Here is a 22198-nt window from a genome sequence, read left to right on the forward strand (position 1 = left end):
CAGGACTCCTTCCCTCTCTTCTTCACGTCACCCTGGGGGCTACCTGAGGGTCATCTCTTGGATAACTCAAGTCCTCCTCTCAGGGTCTATTTTTTGGAGACTCCAAACTATGACAGTCCCCTTCCTCATTCTGTCATCTGAGACAGTCCTGCAGCTGACCCGATAGGATAGAGTGAGGCTGACCATCTGTCATCCCCACGCTACTTTGGGTAAGTTTCATGGGGCACGCTGGGACACCAGGCTCTCATGCCACCCTCACCCCATCTCCCTGGCTTCTTGACAGCACCTGGTTTTCTCCCACGTCTTGGCCTGAAGCAGGGGGTGGGGAGTGTGGGTGGTGTGTAGGCGATGAGCAGACCATCGGGCCAAGAAGGGAACACAGATGTATGTGAAAACCCAACCAGGAACATTTAATAAAAAAATAAGCAAGTTATCCAGAACCCGACCGGGCCAGCAGTTAGTTACCCCTCAGAGAATGAGGCACCGCTGGCCAGTTCTGACATTCGTTTCAGGATTGAAGGCACGGTGAGTCCTCCAGGCTGTGCGGGGGGACGTCCTGCCCAGGCCACGGATAGTGCCCCAGTGCAGCGGAGCCTGTCCAAGGCCCCAAACATATGATCCCACCAGAGGCTTGGACAAAAGAATGCCATCAAGCAGGTAGACCACTCCTGAGATGCAGGGCAGGGCAGCCAAGCAACTGAGAACAGGGCGGGTCCTCACCCCCTCCAGGGGGGCTGGGTCTGAGGGAGCCTTGCATGAGGACATGGGGTCATTGAAACTTGTGGCTCTCCCTGGCAAGGAAAGAGTCACCCCTGTTCCTGGGTAGTGCTGGGGGCATGTTATGTACACACATTTCAGGTGATGGGGATGGTGCAGAAAAGGAATCAAACTCAGTCAGCCCCACCGGGAGTCCGCGAGGTCAGGCACACAGCAGGCACTCAAAAATGCTCGCTGCATGAAGAAATGGAAGGATTTGTCCATCTCTGTTGGGGGGGATCGAATGCTGACTGAACAGCTGTCCTGTTTTCTGCATCACTTAGTGCAGGAGATGCTCTCTGGATGTGTGGAGAAATCAATTAGAGTGAAAAGCACCTTGATTATCTTCAGCCCTAGCACCACGCTCAGCTCCCGGCACACAGTAGGCACTCCATAAATTCACCGAGTCTGTAAGAACTTTTGTGTTGCAGGGCCTGGGCACAGAGTAGGTGTTCAGTATGTGTTCAAATAAATGAAAGTTTGCCTCACTTGTCCCAGAGCCTGGAATGGTGCCTTGCATACAGTAGGCACTCAATAAATACTTGAATGAACTGAAACAGTGAATGTGTATCACTAGTGCTTGATTCTTGATGGGGGATCGATAACGCTTGATGACTGAATCCATCACTGATGGAGGGAGTAATCAAACCTCATTCACTGCCAGAACACGGGAACCTGGCACCCTGTAACCGATCCAAGTGTTGGGTGCACCCAGAGACGAACAGTTCCCACCCAGTCCGCCTGGCATACAGTAGGCACTCCATTAATGCTGCCTGCGTGCACGTGATTGCTGAGCAAGAGCCGGCTGGATGCTGCCCTGTGCGGGGAGCCCTCCGGGGCCTGCCAGGGGCCACAGGGGCCCTGCCGTCCCTAGTAGGCGTGTGGGGGCCGGGCCAGCGACGGCTCCTTTGGCTCCACGGCCACCAGCCCTCAGAGCTCATCCCGGGCGGCACTGTCCAGCGGGGACTGGAGCACGTCGGAGTTCTTGGCCTCGCGGCTCAGGGCCTGCTGCTCCCGCATCTTCTGGGACTTGGCACGGTCCCAGTCGGTCTTGACGTGCTCGTTGTTCCACACGACTGAGGTCTCTGTGTCGCTCACGTACCCGTCGTCCCCCGTGTAGTGCGTGGGGTAGATGAGCAGGGGCTCCACGGAGAAGGCGCGCAGGTCCCGAGGGGAGAAGTGGGCCTTGTACTCAGACCTGCGGGGCAGGAGAGGGGTGGGGGTAAGAGGCAGATGGAGACAGAAGTGCGTAGAGAAGGGGACTCATGAAGGAAGAAGCGGCAGAGGAGAAGCCCCCTCCCTGGGACCCGCGAGCCTCATGCCCCCTACCCGGGCCAGTTGCACAGCGAGACCCCAGCTCCCCTCGCCCACTGCCGCCCCCTCTCACACTGGGTGCTTGTCGAACATGACTGGCAAGAACTCGTCCACGGGCAGCATTTTGGAGAGCGGCCGGGCAGCCAGCAGCTTGCGAGCACCCTGCAGGGAGATCACGTAGGCCAGGGTCCAGTACGAGTAGTCGGCCTCCACCAGGTTCCTCACACGGGGCACAGCCTTCTCGGGGTGCTCCACCTGCATCCGCTTCCGGCCTATGTAGCTGGGGTGCAGAAAGGGGGCTCTGTAACCCTCCACCTGTTCACCTGCCCAAGAGTGCTCACCCAGGGAGCCACTGAGCCGCTGTCAGACCTGGGGTGGAGGGGAGTTGGGGAGCACTGAGGAGGCCGGCGTGACTGGACTGGGTGAGAAGAGGCCGCAGAGGTCCAGGGCCCACAAGGAGGAGAGTGGGACTGAGAAGGAAGCTGCTCTGGGTTCAGAGGGCAGTGGGACAGGTGAGCAAGGTGGAGGGTTCAGGTGAAGCAGTCAGGAGTGAAGGGGACCCATTACTATGCATTTTAATGACATGCTGGTGAGTCTGAGGCCCAGAACCAGGATCAGGGCTCTGCACAGGGGAGGGAGAAGCAGGGGGGGATGAACCAACCCACCTACATGAGACTGTTCTGGAAATACACTGGCCACCCTCCACCCAGTACTGGTCTAAGACCCAGGCTCCCTGGGCCACACCCCACACTCAGCACCAAAGGCTTGGCTGGGCTCCCAAGCCTTGACTACACCCACCCAGGCCACAACCTCAAGTTCTTTAGCCACATCCACAGGCTTCCAGGTCAAATCTTAGCCATAGTGGCTAAGTAAGGGGAAGGCCCCAGTCAAGTCTTCAAGCCCTGAAAGAGCTGGCAGGCTTCCAAGACCCCAGACTTGCAGGTCAAGTATGAGTCCTCCTGCCAACCTCTCACAAGTTGCCCCAACCTATTAACCTGCAAAGGCCCTCAGAGCTAGCCTCCAGGCCACACCTCGGAGTTCCGGCCCCACCCAGGCCCGACTCACATGAGGTCCCAGTCCAGACCCTCCCGCTCCACATCCCGCATAAGGTTCATCAGTCGCCTCTTGAAGAAGATCTCGAAGCGTAAGTCATCCTCAAACACGAGTGATTTCTGCAACCTTCGGTCCACAACCTGAGGGAGGAGGCCCCACTGAGATCTTGGAGAGATCAAGTCCAGGCCTGACCCCAAAGCCAGTTCTGCTTAAGAGGTCTGGGGCACCAGGAAAAAAGCAAAATATACACACACACAGCGTCAAAAGTTCAGATCTACCTCTTGGCCAAAACCTTCTCCTTACAACATGGAAGCAGATTTCACAGCCTCAGCCTGGCTGCTCCTTTCCACCCCAGGGCCTGGGCCTGCCCTGTGCCTTTGATACAGAGCACCCTTCTCCCATGCAGCGGCAGGCAGGATCCCTCTCACCCTGCTGGCCTCAGTTCCAATGTCAACTAAAGAGATCCTTCATGAGTATCACCTAAAACTGCTAGTTGAGGACGATTCATAACCCTGCACCTCTCCTGTAGGTGCCTGTCACTTATTTCAACATTAGTCATTTCTCTGTGGTTTATCATCAGTCTCCCCAGCTCCCAAGGCTGTGAATCCCCTGTGGGGGCTGGGTGCGTCTTGGTGGCTGTCGTGTCCCCTGGACCAGCACCAGGCTGGGCACGCAGTCACTACTTGACAAATCTTCCCTGAATGAATGAACTTGATAATCTTCATGACTGAAGACTCTGTCTTCTTCATCTGGGAAAATGAGGCTCAGATTGAGAAATGCCTTCCTTGCTCACAGAGCTCACCCCGCTCAGAGGCAGGGCTGGACTTGAACCTGGATCCCCTCTGGCTCCACAGCTGCCTGGACACTGCAACCTCTGCCCTGTACCTTCCATGATGAATGTCAGAAAAAGAGAGCAACCTGGGCGAGAATGCACTGCCTCACACACCACATCTGGCCTCAAGCTGGATGGTTCCAGGTTCGAAGCCCCATCTGACATCCTTGCCCATCATAACCTTTCCCTCCTAGGGTATCTGATGAGCCTCTGTGGCTAATGGGGTACCAATGTGTGGGGTGTGCATTAGTTAATATCACCATGGCTGGTGCTCCTACTAGCAAGCTCTGGGCATGCTGCCCAGGCTCTAGATACTTGACAGTGGCTGGGTATGAAGAGGCTTCACTTGGAGGTTCCAGGCCTCAGACCCCACCTGTTTCTAGAGTCAGGCTCATCCCTCCTCAGACTCAGGACTCACATCTGCACAGTGGAAGGATGGCAGCTGCTCTACCTGGGGTTTGGGTGCCACATTCACCCAAGGAGAGAGGCTGAGTGTCCTGCAGTGGTTTTGGAAGCCTGCCTGGGGTGCAGGGGATTCCCTCCCTGAGCTGTTAAGAAGCCCGAGGAGGGGACTTCTCTGGTGGTCCAGCGGTTAAGAATCTGCCTTGCAATGCAGGGGACACAGGTTTGATCCCTGGTCGGGGAACTAAGATACTGTATGCGGTGGGACAACTAAGCCTTTGAGCCACAACTAGAGAGCCCAAGTGCCGCAACTGGAGAATCCCCTAACTGCAACGAAAAGCCCCTGCGTGAAGGGAAGATTCCGAGTGCTGCGATTAGGACTGGAGGCAGCCAAATAAATAAAAATAATAATAAATAAGATTTTTTTTTTTTTATGACTAGAAGGGCTGAGAAAGGTCCTGCCCCCCTGCCAGACGTACCTCCTTCCAGATGTTATAGTGGCTGAGGAAGCAGCCCAGTTCGCCCTTGGTGAGGGGCCGCCCATGGTAGGGGTCCCGGTAGCCGGGCAGCATCTGGATGCCCAGAGCCTCCACCTGGCTGGTGTTCATAGCTCTGCAAGTGGGGAGGGGTGGGGGGCAGAGGAAGACCGTATCTATTCAGAAGCCCACCAGTTAGTGAGCCTCCCTTCCCCACCCTCCCCCAACCCGTCGTGGACCTGATGTGGCCTGCCTGGGTGTGGTCTATACCCATGTGCAGGTCTGTTAGCACCGGCCAGCGTCAGACCCACGCCCCCTCCGCAGCGGCCATCAGCGTGGTCTACACCCACCCGTGGCGCCGCCCCTCCCCCACCAGGACCCCACTCACTTGCCGTCCACAGCCTCCACCAGCCGGCACGCTATCTCCTGCTCTTCCAGGGCCTGCAGCATGCGTTCCCGCCGGTCCTGCCGCCGCTTCAGATTGATCATGAAGACCTGCGGCCCAGAGCCTCTGTTGGACCCTCCAGGCTGGCCCCCGGCCCCCACCCTCGAGGGAAGGCCCCGCCTACCTCGTCAAAGCCCATCTTGTCTGGCGTCTTGGTGGGCACTGAGATGAACCGCGAGGGCTCCGAGGGTGGGTGCTTCACTGGGGGTTAGAAAAGCCAAGGGGTCACAAGGGGGTCATGGAGACGGAGGGCTCCAGCCTCGTTGCTGATGCCCCCTCCCCAACCTCTGCACGGTTCCGTGTCACCCCGGGCTCCTCAGCCTGATGCTACAGACCCTGCCTGACCCAGCCCCACCCACAAAAGCAGTGTCAGTCTCTCTCCTCTGCCTCTTACACACTCTGGCTGTTGGTACTGCTCCAGACTTACCCATCCCCCATTCCTACCTCTGGACCTTTGCACATGCTGGGCCTCTGCTGAAACCCCTTTCCTTCCTCTCTTCCTTTCCCTGAGTTATCAGCTAAGATGTTTTCTTGGGGAGGCGGGGATGCACCAACAGGAGTCTCCTGACCTCCCCAGGCTGAGTGAGGTACCTCTCTGGAGGCCCCCACAGCACCTGAGCTTCCGTCAAAGCCTCATTCCGCTGCCCTAAGTCCCAGTTCTCTGATTATCTCCCATGAGCTCCACCAGATGGACACCAGGTCCACCCACTCACACTGGCTCCCTGGCGCCCAACAAGGAGCTTGGCTGCTGCTGCTGCTGCTGCTAAGTTGCTTCAGTCATGTCCGACTCTGTGTGACCCCATAGACGGCAGCCCACCAGGCTCTGCCGTCCCTGGGATTCTCCAGGCAAGGATACTGGAGTGGGTTGCCATTTCCTTCTCCAGTGCATGAAAGGGAAAAGTGAAAGTGAAGTCGCCCAGTCATGTCCGACTCTTAGCGACCCGATGGACCGTAGCCTACCAGGCTCCTCCGTCCATGGGATCTTCCAGGCAAGAGTACTGGAGTGGGGTGCCATTGCCTTCTCCGAAGGAGCTTGGCACAAACTCATAAAACAAGCAAAGGAATGACATTCCTCATCTGTGTTGTTGTTCAGTCACTAAGTCGTGTCTGACTCTTTGCGACCCCATGAACTGCAGCACACCAGGCTTCCCTGTCCTTCACCATCTCCCAGAGTTTGCTCAAACTCATACCTATTGAGTTGGGGATGCCATCCAACCATCTCATCCTCTGTCGCCCCCTTCTCCTTCTTCCCTCAATCTTGAAAATGGGCTAAAAAACCTCTCAGAGGTTTATATCATGAGATGATGCCATGAAATCACACTTGTTATTTTGGGTTAAACTGTGTCCTCCCCCCAAGATACGCTGGCATCTTGATCCCCAGTACCTCAGAAGGTGGCCTTATTTACAAACAGGATCTTTAATGAGGTCATTAGGGTGGTGGGCCCTAATCAATATGGGCTTCCCCAGTAGCCCAGATGGTAAAGAATCTGCCTGCAATGCAGGAGACCCAGGTTCGATCAGGAAGGATCAGGTTGGATCAGGAAGATCCCCCGGGGAAGGGAATGGCTACCCACTCCAGTATTCTTGCCTGGAGAATCCCATGGACACAGCTGCAGTCCATGGGGTCACAAAGTGTCAGATACGACTGAGCCACTAACACATATACACTTGGCACGTAATCAGTATGATTGGGGTCCTTATAAAAATGGGAAATCTGGACACAGAGACCTACACGGAGGGTAGACGGGGTGAAGACACACAGGGAGATGGCGGCCATGTGATTGGAGTGACACATCTACAAGCCCAGGCATGCTAAGAATCTCAGGGTGGTCATGATCGTTCCCCTTTTAGCTGCTGTGGGCAGTGCTCAGACCACATCCTCAGAGCCCTGTCTTGGCCCATCCCTGATGGTTTCCCATAGAAGGAATAGATCCACAGGGGACTGTGAGCCTGCTGAGGCTCCTGGATCTACCAGTCTGGCCCAGAAAGGCCCAGCATGCTGGTGAGTGTGGCATCTACCTCCCCAAGAACAAAGGCCCCGTGTGAGCTAGCAGGGCAGACACAGGCCCCTCTGTCTGGGAGAGGCCTGGGTGAGGCCCAGAGTTAACCCGGAGCCTCCCACCTCACGGCCTGGGCCTCCTCCTCTAGGGACACTGTGCCCTGGGGCTTCTTCCTATTCGGGACCCATCACAGCTCCCTGCCACCCCCTGCCATCCTCAGGGGACCCTGGGACCCAAAAGGGCAAGGCTTTGGGATCTGAGAATCTGGCTTCAAATCACTTTCCCTCTCTTTCTCAGTCTCTGCCTGCCTCCTTGGGGTTTATGTGTGGGAAGGATCTGCCTATGGGAAGTGGAGGTATCTCTTTATCCTGTCTTAGCAGTTCTGGGGAAATGGAGCATATTGGGGTCCAGAAAGAGCAAGGCAATGCAGCTATATCACAGTGACATAAAAATGCAACACCTCTAGGGACTTCCCCAGTCATCCAGTAGCTAAGAATCCGCCTTCCTGTGCAGGGGATGCGGGTTCAAGCCCTAGTTGGGAAACTAAGATCCCACATGCTCGAGGCAACTAAGCCGGCACATGGGCAACTACAAAGCCCATGAGCTACAGTGGAAGATCCCACAGGCTGCAACTAACACCAGATGCAGTCAAATTTAAAAAAGAAAAAAAAGAAAAAACCTGTAACATTGCTAGACCTATTACAGGGTGAAGGATAAAACCTGACCACAGAGAGGTCTGGCCTTTGCTCTCTGCTCCTGGGTAGTTGAAGACCTTGGAAATGTCTTTGTTTATTTCAGGCCTTGGGCCATAGTAGGTATCTATGCCAACAGTGTAATTTAGGGTGGGGTGTCTTGGCTCAGTCTCTACAGCAACTGGAGATGGGGGTCAGCCACATGGCAGTCAGCTGTATCTGTATGAGCCCCAGCATAAGCCCTCAACGCAGAGGCTTGGGGAGCAGCCCTGGTTGGCAGTACACCATGCATGTTGTCATGCGCTAGTGCTGGGAGAAGCAAGCACTGTCCATGAGACTCCACAGAGAACGGACACTAGGAATCCCTGTGCTTGGAACTCTCCTGGATGCTGCCCCATGCACCTTTTCCCTTTGCCAAGATTGCAATTTGTGTCTTTTTGCTGTAATAAACTGTGAGTATAATAGCTTGCAGTGAGCTCTGAGTACTTCTAGTAGATTATCCAACCTGAACATGTTCTTGGGGACTCCTAATGTTGTAACTGGTTAAGAAGTGGGAGCAATCTTGTAGCTATTTCCTAACTTTGCACCTACAGATGCATGTCTAGAACTCTCTTGTACACACTGCAATGCTAGGAAACAAGAAACGCCCTACATGCCCCAGAGAAGATGGGTAAAGTGACATATGACACAGCCAAGAGTAAATAAATCTGTAGCTGAACATCTACATGGAATACTAGACAGCAAGGCAAGGGAGTGAGTCACAGCCACACTCAGCAGCCAGTGACAGCACAGACAGGGATGCTGAGTGGCAGATACCACACTTGAGCAGCATCCTCTGTGATTCCACTGATGGAATCACAAAATGGGAAAAGCCTGTCAGCTGGTGGATTCAGGGCAGTGGGGACACTGGGGAGGGTCAGGGCTTGGTCTGCATCTGGATATAAAAGGATATAAAAACAATCATCACGCTGCACACCCATGGCCTGTCACTGCTCTGTGTGCTAAAACTCAGAGAACAGGACTTATATGGAGCCAAGTGTATGGGGCCAACTGGGAAAGACACTCAATGAGCAGGCAGGGAAGGAAGCAAGTTGCTGGATTCCCCATGAATAGAGGGCATCTCTCCGAGGTTTTCTGTAAGCTTGAAATTTTATTGTAAGAAACATCTTTGAACACATGTAAAATCACATGCACGGCCTGGGACCAGGCACCCACACACAGGTAGAGAGAAAAGATGGTTCTCACAAGAACTGTAAAGAAGGATTTGCACAAATATCTGAAACTTCCAGACCCTTCTTCTATCTCTCGTGGGTGATCTGCTCGAGCCCTCAAAAAAACAGGAAGATATTCATGCCTCTGTTGTGTTTGAGTTTATAACAGCGGAGTGAACAGTTTCCTGACCAGAAACAAGAATATATGTGAAAATTTAAACTAGGACCGTTAATAGTAGCCACAGAGAAGCTTCTCAGGGTCCAGTCACTGAAAGGAGTTGGCAATAAGCAAAGACCCACCTCTTGTTACTATGGTGGGGTTGTCGTGCTGGGCCTGGGCAATTGCATGGGACAGACACTTGGGTGTTGTGGAGGGGGGGTGGTCTTCGCCCTGGTGACTTTGTAGCCTCCAGGTGTTATCTCAAAAGATCCAAAGTGTTAAGTGTTAGTCGCTCAGCTGTGTCCGACTCTTTGTGACCCCCGTGGACTGTGGCCTGCCAGGCTCCTCTGTTATGGAATTCTCCAGGCAAGAATATTGGAGTGGGTAGCCATTCTTTTCTCCAAGGGATCTTCCAGACCCAGGGATTGAACCCACATCTCCCGCATTGCAGGCAGATTCTTTACAATCTGAGCCACCAGGGAAGAACCCAAAGCCCCCTCTAAACAGAGAGCAGAGTGTCATTCCATCTTCAACCACAAGGGGGAGCCATAGACAGAGCCTTCTAGAAATGGATGGGGGATGATGAGCCTCAGGACAGGGGCCTGGCCCTCCAATCCTCTCTCTGTGCAGTGGAAGGAATCGCTGTGCTGCTTCACAGGCCTTCACAGGGAAGTGGGTGCTCAGCACAGGGCAAGGCCCGCACAGAAGAGGACGTTGCTCCACTGTCTGGTTGCTTCAGAGACTCCCCAGCTGGGGCAGAGGCCCCTTCCTCAAGCAGCCTCAATGGTGGCTCAGCCCTGTGCACTCAGCCCACCTCACCAGAGGTACAAGTGCTAATATAATAGTCTGTGGATTTATTTGTATATGTATTAGAAAGACATCAGCTTGCAACCACAGTAAAAATACATATTAAAAGTTTCCTTTTCCAAGTGTATCCAAATAAAAAAAAGAAAGTGTCTGATAAGATAAACATTAAACAAACAGTGGGTCTGGGGGCTGGCAGGAGCATGGGTGATGAAATGGCTGACATGGCCACACACGTGCAGGGTCATCAGTGAAACCTCCTACCTTCCATGCTCCCACACCCTCCACGGCTCCTGCCTACCCCTGCGGACAAGACCCGCTCCTAAGTCCAATGTCTGATGCGCCCACCATGGCCCTGCCTGCTGGCTCTGTCCCCCTTCTGCCCCACCAACCTTGCCTGTTTTCTGAGCTCACAGCCCCTCCAGCTGCCCAGCTTCTGCACATGCTGCTCCCTCCGGCTGCAATCTCCCTTCCAGCTAACTCACCCTGCATCTTAATGCCACCCCCACCATAAAGCTCACCCTGACTTCCCCAAGCGTGCCATGCATAGCTGCTTGCAAGCCATGACAGCGGGAACAACTGTTCACACTGGGTTCTCAGTGTCCAGCAAAGAGACTGATGCCCAACAGACACTCAATCAGTGTTCACGGATAAATGCAAGATGGTGGGGAGAGGGAGGCAACTTGGCCCTCCCGGGATGGTGCGGACAGACTCACCCATGACCTCCAGCTGCACGTGCATGAAGCTCTCGGCCTCGTCCTGGAGGGTGCTGTGTGACCGCAGTGGCACCGGCAGAAAGCCGTACACTTCCTTGTTGCAGACGTACATCTGGACCTCTGGGGCCAAGGAAACAACGATGAGAATTGAACACAGAGCAGTAAGGCCACGGAGGCAGCCTCCTAGCAGCAGCATTAGCCTCATTGCCCGGCGTGGAGCCGGGGCACAAATGGGTGCAGCTATTCCCAGCAACTGGCAGAGACCACCCCAGCACTCCATCTGGGAACTGGAGTCAGATGAGGGGTTCACAGTGCCACGCGAGAAGACAAAAAAAACCTCCAGAACTGTTAATAAGCATGTTGCCGGGTACTGACAGTCCCTGCAGGCTTCCATGACAAAGCAAACCACAAAATGGTGGGTGAACAGTAAATACGCACATTTATGCACAGAAATGAGATGCAGTTGGACAAACCATGAATATCATTACCTCTGTCTGTGTTTGTCCTTCTCTGAATAGTTAAAAAAATTTTTTTGAATGGTTTAAAACTTTATAACAAGTATATGTCTTTTTTAAAAGTGATAATCCCAACGAAAATGATTTTAATTCAAGGTGTATGGGTGCTAAGTCACTTCAGTTGTGTCTCACTCTTTGAGACCCCATGGACTATAGTCCATCAGGCTCCTCTGTCCATGGGATTCTCCAGGCAAGAATATTGAAGTAGTTGTCATGCCCTCTTCGAGGGGATCTTCCCAACCCAGGGATTGAACCTACATCCCCTAAGGCTCCTACATTGCAGACGGATTCTTTATTGCTAAGCTACCAGGTAAGCCCTTCATTAAAGGGCTAGATAGTAAATATTTAGGTTTGTGGGCCAAACTGCTCTATCTCAACAACTCAAGTCTGCCTTCAGAATGTGCCCAGAAAGGGCATGGAAGCGCTGCACCCCTCGCCACACCTTGCCCCATACATCTCTTCCTGCAGGTTGTTCCTGGCTTATATACACTTTTATAATAAATAGTAACCTAGTGAGTAAATGAGTTTCCTGAGTTCTGTGAGCTGCTCTTGCAAATTAGCAGAACCCAAGGAAGGGGTTGTGAAACCTCTGACTTCCATTTGGTCAGAAGCATGGGGGCTTCCCTGGTGGCTCAGTGGTACAGAATCTACCTGCAATGTATGCAGGAGACGCAGGAGATGTGAGTTCTATCCCTGGGTTGGGAAGATCCCCTGGATGAGGAAATGGCAACCCACTCCAGTATTCTTGCCTAGCGAATCCCATGGACAGAGGAGCCTGGCGGGCTACAGTCCATAGGGTCGCGCAGTCAGACACAACTGAGCAACTGAGTATGCAGTAGAAACACAGGTGACAACTTGAACTTGTGACCAGGATCTGAAGCAGGAGAGAGGTCAGTTTTGTGGGCCTGAGACCTTAACCTGTGGAATCGGATGCTATCTCCAAGGAGATAGAGTCAAAATTGAAATAGAATTGAGCTGAATTGTCAGACACCTTGCTGGTGTCCTAGAATTGCTGGTTGGCATGGGAAATTACCCCATCTCCAACATACACACACAGGAGTTGGATCCTAGAACCCAAAAGACATTCTAGCTTGTGTCCATATGAGTACAGATGGTGGGCTGGATTTGGCCCATGAGCCATGAGTTGCTGACCCATCTTTACAATAAGTGAGAAGTCAGCATTCAGTGTTCTCTTTCTCTTAAAAAAAATTTTTTTTTGCCCTAAGTATACAATTAGAGAGCAATTATGCTCAACTATAGATAATTGGAAGAATATAGGAAAATATCAATAAGGAGGTCTTAAAGACCTGGGGAGTGAAGTCACCCAGCAGAGCCACAGCTGGAGAGAGAATGGGTCCTGAGGATATCACCTGAACACCTGGATACAGCTGCACCTGAAGTCATCGCTGTACTCTGTAGTGCTGGTTCTGTGAACCTTCTGTGGGCTGAGAATTGGTCCCAAAGAACCAGACAGACACCCCATGATGGCAAATCCCCTGTGGGCTCACCTGCCTGCTTGCAGGAGAAGGCAAAAACAATGATGTCATCAAAGGACCAGGTGTAGTCAGGGTGCGGAGGGTAGAAGGCCAAGTTCCTGGATGCTGCCTTCCGCAGGTCGATCAGGAAGGTTGAGTGCACCATGGGGACTGCAAAGCAGCCCCGGCGGTCCCGCTTGCGGATGGGGATGTAGGCAGGCGTGCGCTTGTAGTAGCCCTGTGGGGAGTGGAGGCAGAATTCTGCGTGGGGGTCCCTAAAGGGCAGGCTGGAGACCAGGACAATGGGAGGCCCAGAACACCTGGAGAGTAAGACCAGGTGTCAGCTTCTGGCTGCAGTGGGCATTCCCTGAGTGCAAAGCTCTGGGCAGGGCCAATCAGTCTCCATCCCCCAAACCTCAGTCGCTGGGCAGTGGCAGAGAAACACAGGGAAATAGTCACTCACAGACCCAGATCAATACTTCCGATCAGAAAAGGCAGCATTTGGGAAGGGAAATTAAAAAGCTGAAAAGGGACCGGATACTTGAGATTCTTTGATTTTAAAATTAAACACCAGAAGCGGGACTTCAAAAAAGTCAGGGGGAATCTTTTAGAAGTTCTAAAAGCTTCTGGAACAATCTGGAGTTGTTATCTCTCTTCCTTGTACCCTTTACTAATTGGAATTGTTAGCATATAAATTTAGACTTCTACAAGTACTTTAAAATATAGACACCACTGAATTATTCACTTTTAAAATGGTGAACTTTATATTCTATGAATTATATATCAATTCAAAACAAAAAGATAGGAAGAGATAGGGTAGGTCAGCATCCTGGCTCTAGCTACCCCCTTCCGGTGGCACAGCCCTGCTCCCACCTGTCCCTCACCCCCTCTCGCTTTCCCACTCTTAACTCTGGGGTGGGACAATCAGAGCCTAGCATTTTCGTGGCTTCAGTAATTGGTTCAGGTGGAGAAGGAGATGGCACAAGGTTCATTCAGAATGAACTAGCTGAATGCTGCTGGAATTATTCCCAGGAGTTTGAAAATGAAGTCACTCAAGGGAAGGAGGAAGAGGAATGTTAGCTGAACACATGGATCAAGCCATGCCTGAAGTCCTATCTTCGCACTACCACATCATAGCTATGTTTGCATAGGCAAGTCACTCCCCCTCTGTATTTGTGTTTCCGCCTCTGAGTATTGGTGGCTGGGGGCAATGGGTGGGGTGGCAACAATCGCAGACCATCCCCTAATTTAAGAATTGTCACAACAGTCTTTATAAAATGTTCACAGATGAGGCAGCATGGTAATGAGCTAGATTTCAAACCCAGCCCCTACTTGCTCTGCCCAGCCCCCACCACCCCCAGGCCCCTGCCCTACCCCAGGAGCCCCCTGACCTGGGATGTCATCCCACACCAGAAGTTGGAGTACGCAGCCCGGGAATCCAGCATGGGGGCCACCACCGTCTTGTTCTCTGCGATGAGCAGGGTCAGTGTGTCAGGGTTGAGGATCAGGTTGTCGGCGTCCACAAACTGCAAAATACCCAAAGGGCATGAGCATGGGCCATCAGAGTCACCTGGGCTGGCATCGGTGTGGACCAACAGAGTCACCTGGGCTAGGCCGTGGCTTGGAACAGCTGGGGCCGAGGCCAGAGTCCCGGGGGCCTGGGGTACCCTGAGTAGCACACGCGGCCTTGGAAGCCCCCGTGCTTTTCAACAGACAGCTCTGACCTAAGTCACCAGCAGAGTTACAATCACATGATTAAATACACTACACGGCAAGAGAAGGGGTGGGCCACACGGCACAAAGCAATACAAATGGGTCCCACGAACAGTGCTGGCGAGACCCCGGAAGTGACAGTGGGTGCGCCACGTGGCTCCATTTATGGGAACTTTCAAGATGGGCAGTGCTGGTTGACGAGGAGGACGGTTGGGGCAGAAGCCACCTCCGCAGGGAGGGGCAGGGAGGAAGACAGTTTTTTCTATGTAAGTTAAACGCCAACCAAAAAATTTGTAAAAATATGATCTTTATGTAAGGTTCTTTTTTTCCTTTAACACTTTGAGTATTGGAGTAAAAAGATGATCACCTGTTTGTGGCAACTGGAAGGAAATTCACCAACCCACATACAGGGTCATCATGGGGGTGGTGCGCTTGTTGGGCCTCCCCAGAAGGCCACACGGCAGAGTTGTTCATCACACAAGCTGGGAATGACTCAGGAGTCTAGTGGTGGAGAATCAGCTACAGAAACCCTGGCCCTGTCCCATTGTCTGGCTACAGGGTTGAGACAAGTGAAAATCAAGCAACAGAAAACAAGTAAGGATCTCTCTATCTACCGGGATGTGAAAACACACAGATCACAGTATATCACGGAGAGCTGTCAGGAGGTGGGATTCTTGGTTTTTCTTTTTTTTTTTAAGGCATCTGGTCCACAGAACACGCTCTCCATTACCCACGCAGGGTTTTCAGAATGCTCGAATCATTTATGCAAACAGCAAACACTAGAACACCAGCCTTCTCCAGCAACATGGGGACGGCATTCCACAAGGCACGGCGCAGCTGGAGACGGGAGGTGGCTGCCCCTTGGGACAAACCATGCAGTCCTGTTATATTCCCCGCGCAGCCGCTGTGGACATTTGAACCTGTGACCTTGGAATATACACGCAGTGAAAACGGCCGGAACAGTCTGGTAGTTTCTCAGAAAGCAAAACATTAAGTTACAGCGAGTTCACTCAGAGACACAGACTGAGGAAACTGGAAACATGGGCTTGAACAGATGTTTGCACACCGTGTTTAGCATTATCCACAGAGGCCAGACACTGGAACCAACCACGTGGCCATCAGTGGGGGAAAACAGAACATGACTCGGCCGTGAAGAGGAGTGAAGCAGGGACACACGCTGCAACATGGGTGAACTCGGAAAACACCAGGTCGAGTGAAGTCAGACCGCATAGTTTTATGAAATGTCCTGAACAGGCCAATACACAGAAACATTCAGCAGATCACTGTCACCAGGGACTGGGAGAATCGGGAGTGAGTGCTCACGGGCACTGGGCTTCCCTTGGGGATGATGGAAGCTAGTTTTGGAACCAGACAGAGGCTGTGGTTGCAAAACATGATGAACGTACTAAATGCCACTGATCTGTACACTTGAAAAGGGCTAATTTTATGTTATGTGACTTGTACCTCAATTAAAAAAACACAGCCGGAGAGTGAGTCTCTCTAGGAGGTGAGATTACAAGGTATGTTTTTTTTTTTTCTTAGGCTAATTCTTACTGTTTCTTGTATATTTTCTTACAAGTAACACCCACACCCACAGTATCCATAAAAAGAGAAAGAGGGCTTTTTAATAATTTTCAAACACTAGGGACCTCCCTGGTGGTACAGTAGATGGGAATCTGCCTGTCAGTGCAGGGGGTAATGGGTTAGATCTCTGGCCCGGGAAGATTCCACGTGCCATGGTGTAACTGGGCCTGTATGCTACAACTACTGAGCCTGCACGCCCTCGAGCCCGTGCTCCGCAAAGAAGAGCAGCTCCCACTAGCCGCAACTAGAGAAAGCCCGCAGGCAGCAGTGAAGACCCAGAGCAGTCAAAAACAAATAAATAAATGCACATACTCAGCCACTCAGTCCTGTCTGACTCTTTGCAACCCCATGGACAGTAGCCCGCTAGGTTCCTCTGTCCATGGAATTTTCCAGACAAGAATACTGGAGTGGGTTGCCATTTCCTCCTTCAGGGGATCTTCCCAACCCAGAGATGGAACCTGGATCTCTTGAGTCTCCTGCACTTTCTTTACCACAGCAAAATCTGGGAAGCCCCAAATAAACTCATAAATATTATTAAAAAAACAAAAACACTCAACAAACGATTTCACATTCCAATATGGATTACCAAAGCCCTCAATTACAAAAAATATACATCGGTGTGTCAAAAGCTGCTTTGAGTTCTGAACCAGATCCCTGAGTTCCACCCAGGTTTGCTGAGGGAAAAAAGTGAAAACCGGCCAACCTCAAACCATGAAAGCAAAACCCAGGGAGGCAAACAAGGTGGCCCTGGGCTGGATGGTTCCAGGAGGTTTGAGTCCCACCTCTGTCCCTCACTGGTTCTGAAATGCCACTGGCAGGCTGTCACTTCTCTAAGCCTCCATTTTCCCATCTATAAAATGGTCTGATAAGTCACCAAGTCACAGGGCTCCTAGGAGGAGCCTGTTACCTCCTTCCTCCTCCCAGGAGATGGCTCTGTCCTCCCCACAAGGCTCACGCCAGAATGTAAGGTCCTTCTGGCATCCAAACATCCGACAGGGACTGTTCTCTCAGCCTCAGAACACATCCTGAAGCCACAGCCCCATACCAGCGCCCACCCTGGGCTCCTGCTGCCCCTATTCCTGCCCAATCGGCCCTGCCCCCACGGCAGCCACAGGGACTTCTAAAAATCAGAAATCAGAACCGAGCCCTCCCCTGCTCACACACCCTCCATGGCTCCCCATTACCCTCAAAGTAAAAGCCACATCCCTCTCTCTTGGCCTGTATAGTCCGGCCCCCACCCACCACTTCAGCATCATCCCCTCCATCACTCCACTCTGGCTACACTGGCTTCCTAGCCAGTCCCTGAATGTCCCAAACTTGCTTCCTGCTCTCTTAGCTCTGCCTCAGACATTGACCCCCAGCTCCCACTGAGACTGGCTCCTCTGCTCCTTCAGATCTCTGCTAGGGCCCCCTCCTAAGGGAGGTCCCCAACCACTGGTACCTGGGACTGTGACCTTATTTGGAAGCTGGGTCTCTGCAGATGTAATTAAGATGGAGTTCATCCCTCCAATGCTATTGGTGGGAATGTAAGTTGGTGCAGCCACTATGGAAAACTATGGAGACTCCTCAGAAAACTAAAAATAGAATTACCATATGATCCAGCAATCCCAGATCTGGGCATATATCCAGACAAAACTCTAATTCAAAAAGACACGTGCACCTCTATGTCACAGCAGTACTGTTCACAACAGCCAGGACATGGAAACAACCTACATGTCCATTGACAGAAGGATGGATAAAGAAAACATGTATATATACCCAATGGAATACTACAAACGAAATAATGCCATTTGCAGCAACTAGAGGTTATCATACTAAGTGAAATAAGCCAGAAGGAGAAAGGCAAATACCATATGATATCACTTATATGCAGAATCTAAAATATCATACAAATGAACCTGTTCTATAAAACAGAAACAGTCACAGACTTTGAGAACAGAGTTGTGGTTGCCAAGAGGGAGGAGGGGTGGGGATGGGAGGGACTAGGGGTATGGGATTAGCAGATGTCAACTATTATACATAGGATAAACAAAAAGGTCCTACTGTATAGCACAGGGAACTATATGCAATACCCTGTGATAAACCATGATGGAAAAAAATATAAAATAAACAAATAAAACAGATTGTCCAGGACAATCCCACATTCCACAGAGCCACTTAGCCAATGTATCACAACTACTGAAGCCTATGTGTTCCAGAGGCCATGCTCCGCAAGAGAAACCACTGCAATGAGGAGCTCGCGCACTGCAACTAGAGAGTAGCCTGCACACAGCGCAGCCAAAACAAATTTTTTTAAAGAGAAGGAAAAGATCAAAGCTTGGGGTCTGATGCATAGATGGTAAACCACCATAGGCACTGTTAGTCTGGCATTATTACATTCAACCTCCACAGAGAGTTAAGCTCAGTGGTCAGTGCCCCCTGCCTATTGCACCAAGTGAGGGGACCACGATTGGTCAAGGCGCCAGGCTGAAGGAGCTCACAGGAGACTCGTGATCTGTGGGCATGTATCCCAATATTGCATTCAAACCTCAACCAGCCCCTTCCTGCCAGGGGCCCAGGAGGGGGAAGTGAAAGTCAGGGGTCAGCAGCTCAGTGTCACCAACATCCCCCAGCCCCCACCCCATCCTTCTGCTTCTCGGAGTCACCCAGAGGTCATCACTGTGACTGTGCAGAGATATCAGATCACTGGTGGTGGTGATAAACGGGGAGATGAACAACTGTCCAACCATAGGGGACATAAACACTCACTCACTTCTGATGATTAAGAACCGAGGTGGCCTCTAGGATCAAGACCCAGCTCCTCCACTAACCAGCTGTGTCACCTCTGACAACTCACTTCCCCTCTTAGAGTCTCAGTTTCCCCCTCTGTAAAATGGGGTTAAGGTTGGTCTCTGAATCCCGCTGCTCCGCCTTCCCTTGGAGACCCCAGACCTTCCGCTGGGGACCCCTGGGTTGGGTGGCCAAGAAACTCACCAGGATGTAATCAGCCCACATATCCCGGGCTGATTTCAGAGCCGCCTGGCGCAACTTCATGACATGCTCGTAGCGTGAGTCAGACCAGTGTTTGGGGCCCTCCTCATCTGGGTAGGACCTGTGGAGAGGCAGCTGTGATGGGAGAAGCACAGGGCACTGTCGGAGCCCAGAGAGACCTTGAGCTGGCTGAATGTGGGGTAGTCAGAGAGGGCTTCCTGGAGGAGGGGATGTGTAAGCTAGATCTGAAGGCTGGGAAGAAGCAAGGAGAAAATAGAGAAGGACGGAGGTATGGTGTGTCCCAAGTAGGGGACACAGTGTGTGCAAAGGCCCAGAGGGGAAGAAAGCTTGGAAAAGGGTGAGGGGCAAAAGGGCCTCTACTGCCTTGTAGGGACACGCCCCCATCTCTGAGGGGGAGGGGGAGTCGAAGAAAACTGGGAGCCTGTCTTCTTAGAGACTCCAAATCCGGTTTGGGCAGTGGGTGGGTATAGAACTAAAGCCTGAAAGAATGAAAGGAACTGAAGTCCACATCGCCAAGGGCTCATGGGGAAGGTAAACAGCTGAGCTAAGAGAGACAAGGAATAAAGCAGCGGGCGTCCACCACAAAGCCCAGGGAATGAAGGAATTCCAGGTGGAATAAAAGAGGGGGTAAAAGTCCAACAGGAGGATTATGGCCCACTGGGGAAGCTGGAGGGGAGGTGGGTAGGTAGCCAGAGCCAGTGCTGAAGGCTGCAGAGCTGGACTGGAGTGTCAGGGGCTGGAGGGAAGGGGCGGGTATGTCTGTCTCAGGACAATGGGAGCCATGGAGGGTGTGTGAGCAGGGACACAGCCAGGTCCAACTGGAGGAGGGGATCAGGGCAAGGCCTGGCGCTCACCTGGGCTCCTCCGATGGCCGCCACTCCACAGAGTGGTACAAACCCTTCACAGCCACCAGCCATTCCCGAAGCACTGCTGACGTGTTGTCTGCGTTGTGGTCTGTGGCCACCCTGCAGACAGAGCAGGACAGTGAGTCGAGTGAGGGAGATGGAGGCAGGACAAGGGCTGCCACATACCAGCTGGGCCTCACACCAGCTACACAGTCCTGGGCATGACACGTCCCCCCACCATGCCCCAGTTTCCTTATCTGTAACACAGGGGGTGAGGACTGGGCCCACTTCACTGAGCTGCAGAGGGGACTACACAAGATAATTTTGGAAAAACACATTAGATATGATGCCAGTATCCTAGGGCATCTAGGATCTTATAACCATATTCGCTACTAAATACGTACAATTTAGTAAAAATACATATATATCACATGGTCCAGTCCTGCGTTCTTCAACTCTCTCCTGTGAGTAGTGGGGTTGTTGTCACTCATTCATTCAAAAAACATTTCTTAAGCACCAATTATGTGCCTGGATTCTCTGGACTGGAGGGAAAAGGAATATTTGGAAGCCATCAGCCGAGAACTATTCTCCCATATGAACTGTTATTTAGTTGACAACAACGATAACACTGATGACAGTAATAACAACAAAATTAAACAAAATTATTATTATAATATTCACAACTCGGGTCACTGATGCCCAGCACAAGGGCTTCACACTCATTAACCGGTTCATCTTCAGAAACAACTCAATCAGAGTTATTTTAGTATCCCCACTTTCCAGATGAGAAAACTGAGGTAGGAAGCAATGAGTCACCAGCCAGATTGTTCCTGGTCCTGCCCCATTCCGCTTCCAGGAAGGATCTGCTCCCCCCTACCCTCCGCCATCCGCCGGGCACCCCACCCACCCACTCCAGTAGTCAGGAGGCAGGAAGTCTGATTCAGGCTGGGCTCGGGGACCAAAACAGGAGCAGCAGGAGCGAAAAGACGTTCAGTTAGTAGAAGTGCAATGTGGGCCACGGCAACACCCCAATGCGGGAGGGTGGGGTGGGGGTGGTTCTCAGGCTTCCCATCTTTGAAGCTGTGAGCGCTCCCAAGTGGGTTAGGGGGTTAGTCTCGGGCTGCGCGGCACGGGTGATCCCGGATATGTCTTAATGGGAGTGGGGGCAGGGAAGCCAGTAGGCGGCAGAGCTGTGGCTCGCCCCACCCTAAGGGGCCAGCGGGCTCAGCGCGGTTCCGCCGGTGCTAACGCGGCGGAGGAAAGAAGAAAGGAAGGCACACGCGGCTTTGGTCCGCTCTGATGCGGGACAGCAGGCAGGGCGCGCGCGGGGCGCGGGTCTGGCCCGCCCGAAGGAGACAGCAAGCAGAGGGCACGCGTGGGTCTGGTCCGCCCTGCCCAGTGCGAAGACAGAGGGCAGGGCGCGGCGTGGACCCGCCGGGACGGGGGCAGCAGGCCTGATGCGGAGCCGGTGGGCGCCGCGCTCACCACAGCGCCGTGCGCTCCCGCGGATGCCGCAGCCGCTCGAGCGCGCCCAGCGTGGTGGGGAGCGCGTGGGCCGCGTTGCGCGCCAGCAGCGCGATCAGCACTCGCGGCGCCTGCAGCGGCGACTCGGGGCTCCAGCGCTCCTCAGGAAAGTAGGCGGCGGCGCCGGGCGGGCCCCCCAAAGGCGGCAGCGCCAGCAGCAGCAGCAGCAGCAGCACCGGGAGCGGCCGCCCATGTCCCCTGCACGCGCGTGGGGCCGCCGCCATCGCGCCACGAGTCGCCTTTAAGCCGCTTTTCTGCCGGCGGACGCGGACCGCGCCTTAAAGGGGACGTCAGGACCCCGCCCCTGCTGCGCGCCTTAAAGGGGACGTCAGGGCCCCGCCCCTGTTGCGTGCCTTAAAGGAGGAGGAGAGCTCCAGGCGGAATCAGGCTTTAGGGCCCGCCTCCAAACGGTTTTAAAGACACAAAGTGCCTGGTACCCTCAGCAGCAGCCCCCCACGAGGAATGATGTCAACCTACGGCAGGCTCGGGATACCCCGCCTCCTCAGACTTGGAGCGCTCTGAACTTGGGTCTGTGCAGTAAAGGTGTCAGAGCTCAGAATCTGCCTTTGCCTCAGAAACTGCTCCCCGCCGGGATCAACCTGATTCTCTGTCCCACTTCTATTTGTATAAGACCCCGGTTGTGTCACGAGGCAGACCTGGATAGTTAGGATCTGGGTTGAGACTCCTGAG

At 52.9% G+C, this 22198-nt stretch overlaps 1 protein-coding gene across 2 annotated transcripts; it reads right to left on the bottom strand.

Annotated features, from left to right (window-relative positions):
• Nucleotides 1–385: 385 nt before the first annotated feature.
• On the bottom strand, nt 386–21764 carry COLGALT1 (collagen beta(1-O)galactosyltransferase 1). Of its 2 annotated transcripts, XM_081496466.1 has the most exons (12): nt 21470–21764; nt 19994–20104; nt 19122–19239; nt 14243–14377; nt 12885–13089; nt 10862–10981; nt 5403–5479; nt 5222–5328; nt 4837–4969; nt 3136–3263; nt 2144–2350; nt 386–1954 (listed from the first exon to the last, which is right to left on the bottom strand). In XM_081496466.1, the coding sequence occupies exons 1-12, from the start codon at nt 21730–21732 to the stop codon at nt 1687–1689; spliced, it is 1872 nt and encodes a 623-aa protein (XP_081352592.1). In that variant the 5' UTR covers nt 21733–21764; the 3' UTR covers nt 386–1686. The 2 variants fall into 2 exon arrangements, with proteins under 2 accessions (XP_081352592.1, XP_081352593.1); XM_081496467.1 differs by lacking the exon at nt 19994–20104 and having other exon boundaries at nt 21500–21764.
• Nucleotides 21765–22198: the final 434 nt, after the last annotated feature.

Source organism: Giraffa tippelskirchi, chromosome 6, assembly GCF_054371585.1.
Source record: "Giraffa tippelskirchi isolate mGirTip1 chromosome 6, T2T-mGirTip1v1.2.pri, whole genome shotgun sequence".
NCBI lineage: Eukaryota > Metazoa > Chordata > Mammalia > Artiodactyla > Giraffidae > Giraffa > Giraffa tippelskirchi.